This window comes from Mustela erminea, chromosome 1 (assembly GCF_009829155.1).
Source record: "Mustela erminea isolate mMusErm1 chromosome 1, mMusErm1.Pri, whole genome shotgun sequence".
In the NCBI taxonomy this organism is placed as follows: domain Eukaryota; kingdom Metazoa; phylum Chordata; class Mammalia; order Carnivora; family Mustelidae; genus Mustela; species Mustela erminea.
The window spans coordinates 99,277,456-99,292,053 of record NC_045614.1 but is presented as its reverse complement, the minus strand read 5'-3'; the positions used below and the strand labels follow the sequence as shown (position 1 = coordinate 99,292,053).

At 38.2% G+C, this 14,598-nt stretch overlaps 1 protein-coding gene across 2 annotated transcripts in view; it reads right to left on the bottom strand.

Moving 5' to 3' along the window:
* The window catches only part of SLC49A4 (solute carrier family 49 member 4), a 72,900-nt gene that overhangs the window by 38,516 nt on the left and 19,786 nt on the right, over window positions 1–14,598 (bottom strand). For both annotated transcript variants that reach the window (XM_032335145.1, XM_032335142.1), the window contains exons 3-4: window positions 9,078–9,343; window positions 2,744–2,873 (exon numbers count right to left, since the gene is read on the bottom strand). In XM_032335145.1, the coding sequence (XP_032191036.1) occupies window positions 2,744–2,873; window positions 9,078–9,343 (396 nt within the window). The remainder of the gene's footprint in view (window positions 1–2,743; window positions 2,874–9,077; window positions 9,344–14,598) is intronic.

Below are 14,598 nucleotides of genomic sequence, written 5' to 3'. Positions count from 1 at the left end.
ACAAAAGGACAAAAAACGGGATCCTTGTGATGATGGAAATGTTCTTTATTGTAACTACCAATGTTAATTTTCTAGCTGTGATACTGTACAACAGTTTTTAAAGTTGTTATCACTGGAGGAAACAGCATAAAGAGCCCATGTCATCTGTATTATTTCCTACAACTGCATGTGAATCTACAATTATTCAGGCATCCTTTGAAGGGCCAGAGAAAATTACATTGATAGGCTCGGGCGGGGAGCATGGCAGGTCCAAAGAACTCCCCTAGAGAGGCTTCCCCTAGGGGCAATTCTGAAGACATAACAAATAATGGAAGAAATGAAGGAAAGTTAGGCATTGGTGAAAAGGGTGTTTTATAGAGAAGAAAGATCTTATACTCTATGGTTTTAACAGAGAATAGTGATCTTGACTCTAGAGTAATTAGAAGCAAACACAGGGCATTTACTGTGGTCAGAGTGATAATTTTATGTTGTTTTTCCTTGTCAGAACAATTTTTTACACAACTCGTTCTTCAGTGACTTCTCATTTTCCACAGACTAGTCCAAATTACTAGCCTGGCATAGTATGACCTAATCTACCTTTCCTGATTGCTATCTAAACTCTGGTGCTGCGCAGGGAAGAATTTAAATAGCATTAAATTTAAAAAAAAAAAACCTATCATTTTGAACAATCACATGTATGTGCCACTGGTCACCATCCAATTTAACAAACATTTTTATTTGCCTATTATGTGGAAGGCAATATTCTACATGCTACAGAGATGTGATTTTTAAAAACTTTTTTCTTTTAAGATTTTTATTTATTTATTTGACAGACAGAGATCACAAGCAGGCAGAGAGGCAGGCAGAGAGAGAGAGGAAGGGAAGCAGGCTCCCTGCCGAGCAGAGAGCCTGACGCGGGCTCGATCCCAGGACCCTGAGATCATGACCTGAGCCAAAAGCAGAGGCTTTAACCCACCGAGCCACCCAGGTGCCCCAGATTTTTAAAAACTTTTTGCTGTATTCCAAAGTAATATATTTTTACATTGTGATCTCCCCACATATACATAAATACATACATTCTGAAACAAAAACTATGTACCCTTACTACATGTGATACAATATTTCCATTCTAGATTATTTCATTCTACCCTTTAATTTTTTAAGATGGTCTACCTACTAAATTAGGTGGCTGTGAACCAAAGTTTCAAAAATAATGTTACCTAGCTATACTAACTTGGTAGGCACCAGCCACATGTGGTTTTTGAACATTTGAAATGTGGCTAGTACAATGGAGAAACTGAATTTTTCATTTTATTTCATTGTAATTAATTTATTTTTATTTATTTATTTATTTATTTAAGATTTTATTTATTCATTTGACACAGAGAGATCACAAGTAGGCAGAGAGGCAGGCAGAGAGAGAGAGAGGAGGAAGCAGGCTCCCCGCGGAGCAGAGAACCCGATGCGGGACTCGATCCCAGGACCCTGAGATCATGACCTGAGCCGAAGGCAGCGGCTTAACCCACTGAGCCACCCAGGCGCCCCATTGTAATTAATTTAAACCAAATTTTAAAACAGAAGCGGTGAAAAGTACTTCCCTATTAACCACAACTTTATTTTTTTGTAGGACTACATTTCACTTTAACTGCTGCATCAGGTAAGATTTTATTGTAATGTGCTGGCTGTAGCATGTGTTGTTTCTAGTATTATAACCAGTCACTGATCTTGATGTCAATGAACTGACTCAGTTCTCATTACTTTTTTTCTACACAGATATAACTTTGTAATTTGCTTATTTGAATATTTATGAAGAAAAAATTAGGGAGTAGAAGAAAATACATTGCAAATTTTACAATGAATGGCAACTGCAATTTGTTGCAGCAGAGCAAAATGAACACTGTAAAAAAAGTTTTTTAGACAATTAAGTGGACAATATTAAGGGATATGTTCAACAAATACATAGTAAATTTTATAGGAGGTTTCTTCTTATCAGTCAAAAAAGGAATAAAGGACTAGTTACCCCAAATCAGAATTAAATGTCCAATAAACATTAAAAAAATTTTTTTTCCCACAGATCTGAGTTATCACTTTGGCCAGCAATGAAGTGGTTTGGATTCCTCTACAAAAAGAAAACAATTTTTTTATTTAAAAAATTTTTTTTTAGTTTTTATTTATTAATTTGAGAGAGAAAGTAAGCATGAGCAGGGTGGGGGGCAGAAGGAGAGGGAGAAGCAGACTCCCCACTGAGCAAAGAGCCCAAGACAAGGTGGGGCTCGATCCCAGGAGCCTGGGATCATGACCCGAACCAAAGGCAGATGCTTAACTGACTGAGCCACCCAGACGCCCTTGTTTTTGGTGATTTTTAAAAATAGATATCTGATAGGGGTGCCTGAGTGGCTCAATCAGTTAAGCATCTGACTCTTGATTTTGGCTCAGGTCATGATCTCATGGGTCTTGAGATCTAGCCCCACAGTGGGCTCCACATTCTGCCTGGAGTTGGCTTGGGAATTCTTTCTCTCCCTCTCCCTCCACCCCACCCCCACCATGCACGCGTGTGTGCTTTCTCTCGCTCTCAAATAAATAAATATTAAAAATAGATTTCTGATAGGAAACCCCTCTAAAATATTTAATCAGTATTTTATCAGTTATTTGTAACCTGATTAATGGGTTGCTGAAAAATTATCACTCTAAATTATCTTAAATAAATGTGAAATTATCTTGAAGGTAGTAGTCAAAACCACTGAGCAATTCAAAGTATAGTTACCTTAATAATCTACAAAAGCTCCGCCGATAACTCAGCCGCTGGCTAGCTGCAGCAACACTGGGAGGAAGTGGAGGCCGGGGTGGGAAATAAGCTAGTGTTGCAGAAAATAGTAAGCAGACAACTCCAAATTCTGGGGACAGGGGAGGGAAAAAAAAAAAAAGAATAAAATGTTAACCAGACAACATAAAAGTTCAATGTTTCAAGTATTTATTTATCTAACAAATCGTTACCCAAGATGTAGGCACAAAAAGATAAGCAAAATATAGTACCTAGCAAAATTAGTTGTCTTATGAAAAAAAAATATATTTAAAGATATAAATTTCAGCAGGTCACAGGCAAGAAGTTATACTACGCTACATTACGTAGACGAGAAGTTCGAGGAAGAAACAAATGTTATTCTCTGGAAAAAAACCCACGAGAAACCAACAAAATTGTAGTATCAGATTTTGAAAAGGATCTAAGATGATTGTCTAGTAAGTATGGTACTCAGAAAGAAAGTATGATACAGAAACTATAGTAACAGGATAGGAGAAGGTTTATTTAATCAATGACTGGATATTCCAAAACACATTTCCAAAGATAATCCATCAAAAAAATGGGATATTCCAAAACACAGTGCAGGACAGACTCAATTTACAGGCTATATGGGGAATTTGAACACAACAGGAAAGCATCCAAAAACAAGAAACCAAGAAGCAGAAAGCAAAATTTAATGAATAAAAAGACTAACTATTGTAAAATACTAAACAATTACAAGTAAAATGAACATCCACAACCTTAATTTGGTACCATTAATAAGAAAAAGATCCTAGGAATCCTGATCATTCCCTCCAGAGTTCTGACACTTCTCAGTCCCAGCTTTTGTTGTATCCAATTTAATAGAAAAGTGTGACTCCCAAAAGAAAAGTTAGGAAACTTGGAGTGGAGACTGCCTATGCCATTAATTAACTTTTAATTTGAATGAATCCTTTATTCTTTGCTGTCAATAGAGGGATTAGACTGAGTGATTTCTTGAGTCTGCTCAGTTGGATAATATTAATTATAATTCTAGGGCTATATTCTTAACAAAATGTATAATATTCCTATAAGACACTTAACCATAGATGTCTTTGTTCTTTGTCAATCTGAGGAGCAATAAGAAATTAATGAACTGTTTTAATTTACAGATCTTCTAATTAACAACAATGAATGAGCACCTTCCATATACTTATCAGCCATTTGTATCTCTTCTTCTGGGATTGCCTTGTCTGTACTCTCTCTGCTGGCACTTTTGTAAACAGTTTCAGAGAGATAATTTGCACAACACAGTACTCACACACTTAAAGTGCACAATTCAGTGATTTTAGTATATTCACAGAATTGTGCAACCATCACCACAATAAATTTTAGGACTTTTTCATCCTTTCCAAAAAAACCTCTGTACCTATTACCCACCCCCCCCATCCCAAATTCTCCCAACCCCAAGCAACCATGCCTTCGTCTTTCAGTCTCCCTGGACTGGAGTATAATGGACATCTCACATAAATGGAACCACACGTGGTCTTTTTGACCTGCATCTTTCATTTAACATGTTTTCAAGGTTCAACCATGTTGGAGCATGTATCAATACTTTTATTCTTTTCTGTTGCCAAATGATATTCCATGTAATGGATAAAGCACATTTTTTATCCACTTAAATTGATAGATATTTGGATTATTTCCACTTTTTGGCTATTATGAATGATGCTACTATGGACATTTGCATACAAATTTTTGCATGGATGTGTTTTTACTGCATTTGGGTATATACCTAGAAATGCAGTTGCTAGGTCATATGATAATATATGTTTTAACACTCTGAAGAACCAAAGTGGTTATGCCATTTTACTTTCCTATCAGCAATATATGAAGATTCCAAGTTCTCCACTTGTTCACCAACATTTATTTCCCATTTTTTTAAAAAGATTTTTACTTTTTAAAAATTTATGTACTTGAAAGAGAGAGAGAGGAGAGAGAGAGAGAGAGAGAGAGAGAGCACGAGTAGGGGGAGGGGAAGAGGGAGAGAGAAAGGAAGAGAGAATCTCCAGCAGACTCTGCTCCCGTGCAGAACCCAGTGTAGGGCTCAATTGTATAACCCAGCAATCATGAACTGAGCTGAAACCAAGAGTCAGACGCTTAACTGACTGAGCCACCCAGGTGCCCCCTGAAAGATTTTATTTTCTTAAGTAATCTCTATATCCAGTTGGGGCTTGAACTCATGACCGAGTTCAAGAGTCACATGTTCTACCAACCAAGCCAGCCAGGCAACTCATCCTGTTTTATTGATGACAGCCATCCTACTGGATGTGAACTGTATAGCATTATGGTTTTAATTTGTATTTCCCTAATGACTAATGATGACAAGCATCTTTCATGGGCTTCTCGGCCATACGTATATCTTCTATGGAAAAATTTGAGTCCCTTGCCCATTTTCTAATATGGTTATCTTTTTGTTGAGCTATGAGGTATAAGTCCTTTATCAGATAATGATTTGCAACTATTTTCTCCCATTCCCAAAGTGGGTTGTCTTTTCCCTTTGTTGATGGGTATCCTTTGATACACAAAAGTTTTTCATTTTGATGAAATCCAGTTTATCTGTTTTTTTTTTCTTTTGCCCCTTGTGCTTTTAAGATTTCAGACCTAATCCAAGGTCACAAAGATTTACTCTTATGCTTTCTTCTAAGAGTTTTTAGTTTTTGCTCTTATGTTAGGATTATAATCCATTTTGCATTCATTTTTATGTATGATGTAAGGAAGGGGTTCAAAAGGATTCTTTTATATATGGACATCTAGTTATTCCAACAACATTTGTTGAAAATACTATTCTTTCCCCACTGAATTGTCTTCTTACTCATTTTTTTTAAAAGTTTATCTCTACATCCCATATGGGGCTTGAACTCATGACACCAGGATCAAGATCTGCATGCTTTTCTAAGAGCCAGCCAGGTGCCCTGAATTGTCTTGGTACTCTTATGAAAAGTTAGTTGACCATAAATGTAATGGTTCATTTTTCGGAATCTCACTTCTGTTCCATTGACTTATGTCTGTCCTTATGCCAATACCCTGCTGTCTTAATCAGTGAAGCTGAGTTTGTAGTAAATTCTAAAATTGGGAAGTGTGAGTTCTCCTGCTCTGTTCTTTTTCAAGACTGTTCTGGCTATTCTGAGTCCCTTGCATTTCCATATAAATTTTGGGATCAGCTTTATCAATTTCTGCAACAAAGGTAGATGGATTATACTGAATGTAAAGATCAATTCGGGGAATAGTACCATATTCACAATATTAAACTTCTCCACTCATGAATATGGGATGTCTCCATTTCTTAAGTCTTTCTGTAATTTCTTTCAACAGTGTTTCACAGTCTTCAGAAAGCAAGTTTTATATTTATTTTGTTAAAGTTATTCCTAAATATTGTATTCTTTTTGAGGCTATTGTAAATTGAATTGTCTTCCTAATTTCATGTTCGGATTGCTCACTGCTAATGTATAGAAAGAAATACAAACACATTTTCTTGCACCTAAAATCTGTGTTTTTAGGATGAACTTGTTCATTCTTGCTGAACTTGTTAGATCTGGTAGTTTTATAGTGGATTTCAGAGGATTTTCTATTATGATCAAGCTGTTTTCAACAGAAATCATCTTACTTCTTCTTTTGGAATCTATAGGCTTCTTCTTTCTTTTTCTTACTTAGTGACCCTGATTAAAACCTCCAGCATAATGTTTGCACAGGGCAAGAGTAGACATACTTGTCTTATTCCTGATCTCAGGGGAAATGCCTACAGTCTTTGACCACTAAATATGCTCTTCTCTGTGGGTTTTTCATAGATCCCATCTGTTAGGTTGAGGGAGCTCCTACTGACTAATTTGTTGAATGTTTTTATCTTGAGAGGGTGTTGGATTTGTCAAATGCTTCCCCCTCCCCCTATTAAGATGTTCACACATTTTTTCCTCCTTTATTCTACTGATATATACGTTAGTTGAATCTTAAATGTTAAACCAACCTTGCATTCTAGGAATAAATCTCGTTTGGCCATAGTATATAATCCTTTTTAAATATGTTATTAGAATTGGTTTGCCAGCATTTTGCTCAGGAGCTGTGGGTCTGTAGTTTACTTTTCTTATGATGCCTTCTAAATAATTTAAAGAGTCATTAATCTTTTAATGTGGCAATTCTAGCAAAATGTTTTTAATGGAATGAAGGGTCATGGGACAATATCTCAGGAAAGCAGGTTGCCAAATATGAAAGCACTAAAGCAATAATTGGGAAGCTCTGAGTAGAGGCTTCGGCTTCACTGGAACCATGAACCAGAAGGATGTACAGCGTTAATACCTGCCCAATAATGCCTAAAATCCAGTCATTTAAAAGACACTATTATTGTATAAGTTTTCAATAAAAAGAACAATGTAACCAAAATAAAGTTTAAAATTTATGTGACACTGCTTTCAGTTTCACTTATTTACATTTAAATTTCATTTTTTCTTTATTTTTTAAACAAAGAAAAACTTGTTTATTTTATAAGTATTTTATTTTTAAGTAATCTCTACATCCCATGTGGGGCTTCAACTCACAACACCAAGATCAAGAGTTGCACGCTCCCCCAACTGAGTTCAGCAAGGTGTCTCTCAATTTTTTCTCTTTAAAAGGAGTTGTTTGGTGGGGGCAGTGCGGTTTAAAGGCTTTATATATGCCACAGTCTCTGCTTTTGCTTCATTCCCTCTAAAACATATTCTGAAATGTAAATCTCATTGTATAATTCTCTGGTGTAAAATTCTTCAGAGTATGGCCTTTGCCTGCAATCTAATGAATTTCAAACCCATCAGCTCAAACCCATCATACAAGAATGCTTGTATGGTCTGGCTTACCTCTCTAGCTAATTATCTGTCATGACTCTCACCAAGCTGAAGCCATTGTGGGCTCTGAATTGCTTGAATATGCCAGGCTCTCATCCCTTACAAGGCTTCTCCTCCATGGCTCCCTCTCTTTCCAGTATGTTCTGTATTTGGCTAACTTCCTCTCATCCCTCAGGCTCCACCATAGATGCTGCATCTCCAGGAAGCTCTACTTGGCCTCCAAAATCTAAGTGAGCTTCCTCCTCCTGAGGTCTCAGAGCAACTGTCAGCCTTTGGCTACAGCAATTACCACCCTGTTTTACAACTATTTTCCTGTCTGCTGTTTTACAACTATTTTCCTATAAGTTCTGTGAGAGCAGGAACCATGTCTACTTCAGTGCATTGCACGGGGACAGATACACAGGACGTCAAAATATATGTGTTCGATGAATAAGTGAATAAATTAATACAAAGTTCATCGTAATATGGTCCCGTTTCTCTCCAGCCTCATTTTCGGCCACTTGTCACCTACACCCAAGCACACATATTTACACTACTTCAGCCATATGAAATTGTGTACAGTTCTTTGGACATACTGAGCTCTCTCATACCGTGTCTGCCCCTGGCCTTCTATACAGAATGCCCTATCTCATCTGAACACTTGCTGAAGTCCTATGAAATTCTTAACTTTAATGATCACATCCTTGATGAAGCCTTCCACACCTCCTCAACTTTTCTCCAAACTCAGGCAAATTAGGTCTCTCAAACTCTGTATATCCATTTGTATTGCAACGGTCTTCTCAGTGATCTTACCAACTCCCAGTGCTTAGCACAGTGCTTAGTATATATATAAACTTACAAAGAGTTTTCTGAATGCAGAAGGAAATAACAAACAGGCATAGAGGGTCAGGGAGTGTGTAAGAGACTGTAATGTAAGTGTGGAGTAGGGCTTAACCCTAGAAATAAAGGGAAAGGACCAAGAAAATGTTTTGGAAGGGTCTATCCCTTATTAATAGGCTAGAGAGGATAAGAAATGAAGAGAAGAGTAAACTGTGCATGACCAGGGTTTACCAGGTCAGAGAGGAGTGGGGAAATTGCAAGGGCAAAAATGGGTTTAAAGGCTACCAATAGATGGTTGACAAATATTTACTGTGAACCATGATATTTAGTTTTCTGTTCTCATAAGATATCTACAAAAGACACTAGACATTGTGTTCTACAGTGCTTAGTTGTAAACGGATGGGAAGAGTAAAATTAAGAAATAAACTTCCATGCAGCGATGATACATTTTAAACTTAATAACTTCCTGAAAAGGGTAAGTTTTAAAAAGGCATCTTCATATTCCATCACAAGAAAAGCACACACGTGCATATGTACCCATTGGTCCTCCTAAGTATTTCATAAGAAGGGATCTGGCATATAGGGTTGAGTAAAGAGGACTGGGATAAAGACAAAGTAGAGCAGGAAGAAAATAAACTGCAAAATACCTGCATACAATACAGTCTCTATGAGATCTTTAATGTGGGTCCTGCTCGTCTCCGAAGCAAGAAGAGGTGATGTCCCATTGGGGGCTGGAACAACAAGGGGCCCCACTAAAAACGCGCATGCTCCACCAAGATAGCTGAGCATGGATGCGATGGCTGTGGCAGTGGCCCGTTCGTCGGCAGAAAACCACGTCGTAGAGAGGAACGGAGCTGCATTCATCACCGTTGGGCCTGCCAATCCATTCAACAACTGTCCTCCGTGGATTAGCCTGGAATTTAAAAAATTGGAAGGCTGTGAAGCGGCTGAAGCAGACATTTCTATACAAGAAGAAGCTAGCCAAACTGCAGTTTAACTCTGGCATTAAGGACACATATCTGTAAAAAACAGGACACGTCTGCAGGTGAAGCATGTCGACTCCCCATGAGGGAGACCAAACACAGTAATAGTTACCCCTTATTCATTTCACAAATATTTACTGAAACCTCTGGCTTATGTCACACTCCAAACCAAACATGCCAAATAACCTTGTTTCATTTGTTACAACTACCCTATGTGGTAGCTATTATTAGCTTTATTTGTTGAGATGTTAAAGTCTCTGTTTAGAAAGATTAAGGTACTTGCCCAAGTGCTACTGGGCAAAGTGGAGATTTGGACCCAGGTTGACTCCAATATCTGTATTCTTTCTACTAGACTGCCACTCATAAACAGACCTAGTAAGTGCCACCAGCCACTCACATAAATAATAAGGTTGAGCTCAGAATGTCTTAAAATAAAATGGTATTTTAAAAAGTACAATGAAACAGCATTCAGCCATAAAAGGAATGAATGAAATCTTATCATTTGCAATGACATGGGTAGAGTTAGACAGTATTATGCTAAGTGAAATAAGTCAGAGAAAGACAAATACCATATGATAACACTCATATGTGGAAACAAATGAGCAAAGGGAGGGGGAAAAAAAGAGAGACAAACCAAGAAACAGACTTTTAGCTATAGAGAACAAACTGATGGTTACCAGAGGGGAGAAGAATGGAGGATGGGGGAAATACGTGATGGGGATTAAGGAGTGCAATCGTCAGGATGAAACAAATAATAATAAAATGAGATAAAACATTTCATGCCTACTCTGTGCCAGGTGATGGGAATTTTAAAAAGAATTAAAAAAAGAAAACCATCATTATTGTATCTTCTAGTAGAAAAGGGAGTGGTTGAGGAATTGGAGTACTTGGGTTCTGGTCCAGTTCTGCAACTAACTAGTTGAATGGTTCTGGGCACTAGATCTTTGTGGGATTCCATTTCTTCTCCTGCAAAATGGGATATGTCTACATTCAATACCCACTTATTGAGTATCTGTTAGGTTAAACTACTATAATGACAGGAGCACTGCATTCCTTCCAGTCCTAATACTTTGTGGCTTTAATTGCAATGGTTAGTGAAGAGTAGTTTCTTGCTTCTATTCCAGTAGTTCTCTTGCTCATCTCTTCTCAGTATTCTGTTTAGTGCTCTATCCTGTTCCTTGCCAACCAAACCCTCTTCTCCCCTTGCTCCCTCTACCTCCAACATACACATTCTCACTCAAGAGAACCCTGAAGGGGAAGAGAAACCAGAAGTCCAAAAATCATATCCAAGAAAGGGAGGCAAGTCAACCTCTCCTGCTCGGAGGCAGAGGGAAGGAACGGTGTATGTGACACATAGCTACTTTTTCCCCCATTTTGCTATTCAATTACCATGAGGTCAAAACCCCCCCACCTTTTAAATAATTGCCACCTTAAGAGACTCAGAACAAGTTTTTTAGGCATATGAGGAGAGGTATGGCCCTACTACAGAGGCATAAGTGAGTGGGAAGTGAAATATGTGAATTAGGGCCGCTCAAATCTTTGTAAATGTTGGAAAACTTATTGTGAAGGCAAAAAGAGCTCCAAGAATCATTACTACTACTAAATTAAGACCGAAGACATTTCAAAATCTTCTTGTGAAAGGGGAACTATTTTCTAGATGACAAAAACAATTTAAACTGTTTATGAAACCAAATTCCTACTCCAAATCCCAGTAGAGCCCAAGCTGTAACAGAGCGTTTCATCACAGAAATACTCTTCCATTTTCACTGAGGGGTTTTACTCATGATTTGTGATGGCACAACAGACTGCATGATGGCATGTAGAGTAACTGCTTTGATATTTAATACCTTTAGTGAGGTGTTCCTGAAAGACTCATCTCATCTAGGAGGAGAAGCACTGGAATGAGTAAATTTTATTATGCCTAAAAATGTTAAGAGTAGAGAGTGAACACAGAAGAAACAAACTATCAACAAAACAAAACACGATAAAACATTATGAATCCTGAGAGGATTGAGGCATAAAACTCAAATTGTTGCTGTGGCTTAACTATGTGTTACCTCTCAGTGGAATCACGAGTAGATTTTTTTTTTTTTTTAAGATTTTGTTTATTTATTAGAGAGAGAGAGAGAGAGAGCGAGAGAGCAAGAGAGCACCAGCAGGGGGACTGGCAAGCAGAGGGAGAAGCAGGCTCCACGCTGAGCAAGGAGCCTCATGAGGTAGTACTCGATCCCAGAACCCTGGGATCATGAACTGAGGCGAAGGCAGACGCTCAACCAACTGAGCCACCCATGCACCCCAAAGAGACTATTTTTTAAGCAGTAAATGTGAGTTACAGAATGTGTGAGATTATGATAAAAATAGTATCTGAAGTAGGTACATAAGCACTAGGGACATTTCAGATGGGTTCTAAGTCCACAAGATCACGGAACTTGGGCGGCCAACCTAAAACATGAATTACCATAGTGAAGTCAGCTAGTGAATTAAAACATGCTGATTTGGTATTTAAAATTATTCTAATGATTGTGTGCATTTTATATTAAAAGTCATCATGCACAAACACAATGCTCACAAATGAACTCAGTAGTGCAACTGGACTCATAGGATCTTGGGGTTCTCCTCTGAATTCATGGGAAACCTGGCAGGGAAACCCAGTCCGTGCTCTTCCCAGCATCTCTACATTTTCCAGATAGCCTTGCTCTTTGTCATACTTGTATTCTAGAGTCCCTCAGGATGTGGCAGTTATTTTATTTTATTTTTTTTAAGATTTTATTTATTTATTTGTCAGAGAGAGTGAGCACAGGCAGACAGAGAGGCAGGCAGAGGCAGAGGGAGAAGCAGGCTCCCTGCTGAGAAAGGAGTCCGATGTGGGACTTGATCCCAGGGCCCTGGGATCGTGATCTGAGCTGAAGGCAGCCGCTTAACCAACTGAGCCACCCAGGCGTCCCAGGATGTGGCAGTTATTAATATAACTAGTTATAAGAACTACTGTCCTGCTATATCAAGATTTTCATGTTTGCCTGACCCTGTTTTCTGTGACCTACCATTAACTTACCCTATTTTATGAAATTAGTTTGTAAAAATATATTTAAAAATAAAATTCAATTTTATATCTAAAATCTAGTTTTCCCATTTAATGATAATACAAAATTAGAGGGTTTTTTTTTCTGGAACAAAAAGGGCAGTCATAAGACTAAAATCATATAAATATTACAATAAACTATAATGACAATAAAGGAAATGGAATAGTTATAAATGGTTCAATACAAGCTGTGTTATTTAACTTATTTGACAAACATGTACTAAGTACGTGTATTGGGTAGGCATTGTGATAGGCGTAAGCATATGGGAATATAAAATTAAAGCCCTTGCCCTTGAAGTCCTTACGGGTAGTTGAACCATCGCCTATCAGCATGTACCAGGAATATAAAGAAAAATAAGGTAACAATTAGTCCTGCCCTTAATGCCTGTGGAGCCAGTGATAAGAGCAGTAATGGAGGACCTTGCATATCCTCCTTCTCTTCTGACTTCTGGCTCTGGTCTACAACACTGTCGCATATATGCATGGGGACCTGAAGGTCTGACAGCAAGCTTTCCTTTCTTCCAAACAGCTGCCCCTTGGTGACTCCTTGAGCCTGGGGAGTACACACCAGGAATGGGGTCTACTCATAGAAGAGATTTAGAAAAAGGCCTGTTGCAGGGACATCCAAAGTCCTGTGTAGCTAGAACATGATGAGCAGGCTAGGCATATCTCCTTGGCCCTACACATTCCTCAGCACATAGGAAACAGTAAAGCTGAAGGAAAGCCAGAGTGGGATACTCTCAGGCATGAGTCCAGGACAAAGACCCTATGGCAGTATTGGCAAGAGCAATAGTGGAGATATGGAACAAGGGATGGTTTGGAAGACTGTTCTTAGCCATACAATAGATATGGCTAGGTGAATGACTGCATATTGGGAAGGCATCCATTACTCCGTAAAAAAGTAAAGTAAGTAGTTGAATATAGATCAGAAGCTAAACAAAGAGGTCTGAACTAAGCAACATATTGGGGATGGGGAAAAAAAAAACACTGGAAAATAACACTATTTTTTAAATAGAGGAAGAGGAGTTTAGAAAGACAGCTGAGAAGGAGCAATTACAGAGGCAAAAATGAATGAATGAATGAGCAAAGACTGGAACCACAGCAGAGAGAAGCGTTTTGAGGAGAGGAGAGTGAATGGCTGATAGTGTCAAGTCATATAGAAAGATCATCTGGGGGGCGCCTGGGTGGCTCAGTGGGTTAAAGTCTCTGCCTTCAGCTCAGGTCATGATCCCAGGGTCCTGGGATCGAGCCCCACATCTGGCTCTCTGCTCAGCAGGGAGCCTGCTTCCTCCTCTCTCTCTTCCTGCCTCTCTGCCTACTTGTGATCTCTCTCTGTCAAATAAATAAATAAAATATTAAAAAAAAAAAAAGAAAGATCATCTGGTAACTAAAACGTAACCACTGGATTCGGCAACAAGGAGGGTCATTCCTGATTTGAGTAGAAGTAGTTTCAGCAGAATTCTGAAGATGAAGTTAAGACTCGTGAGGAAATGGAAATTGGGATTTAGACTATATTAGTAGTTAGAAACAGATGCTAGAACAAAAATTAGGTATATAAGCTTGGCAGTGTGACAAGAAAAAACACGCAGCCTAAACGAATTGTCTGGATAGAAAAGTGTTGCCTTCGCATACTGAAAGTTAAATGCCACTCATTGTGATTGTCCTAATGCTTTCTTAGCACTGGAAAGAAGCTGGCTTTCAAAGTTAACACCTATTGATCTGGGCTGACTGTCAAGAAGAGTGATTCACATTTTCAGTAAAGGGAAGTAGATCCCATAACTTAATGTCAATTTTTCTGCATCATCATTATATGTTTCAATTTTGTTTTGCAAGTAAAAGTTCATTGCAGATAAGGGAAATGGCTTCTAAATTCTCCAGTGTCTCACGAAGTGTGGATGCTCTCTAGTGCCCAGAACACAGACTGAGTCAAGCAAAGCGGTGTTGCTGAAATACACAACTAACACTATAAAACTCTCAGTTACCAACAAAACAAAACAACTCTCAGTTACCTAAACACGTACATCAGCTTCATTTACAAATTTTATTTTATTTATTTTTAAAAAGATTTTCTTTGAGAGAGAAAGTGAGAGAACCAGCAGTGGGGAG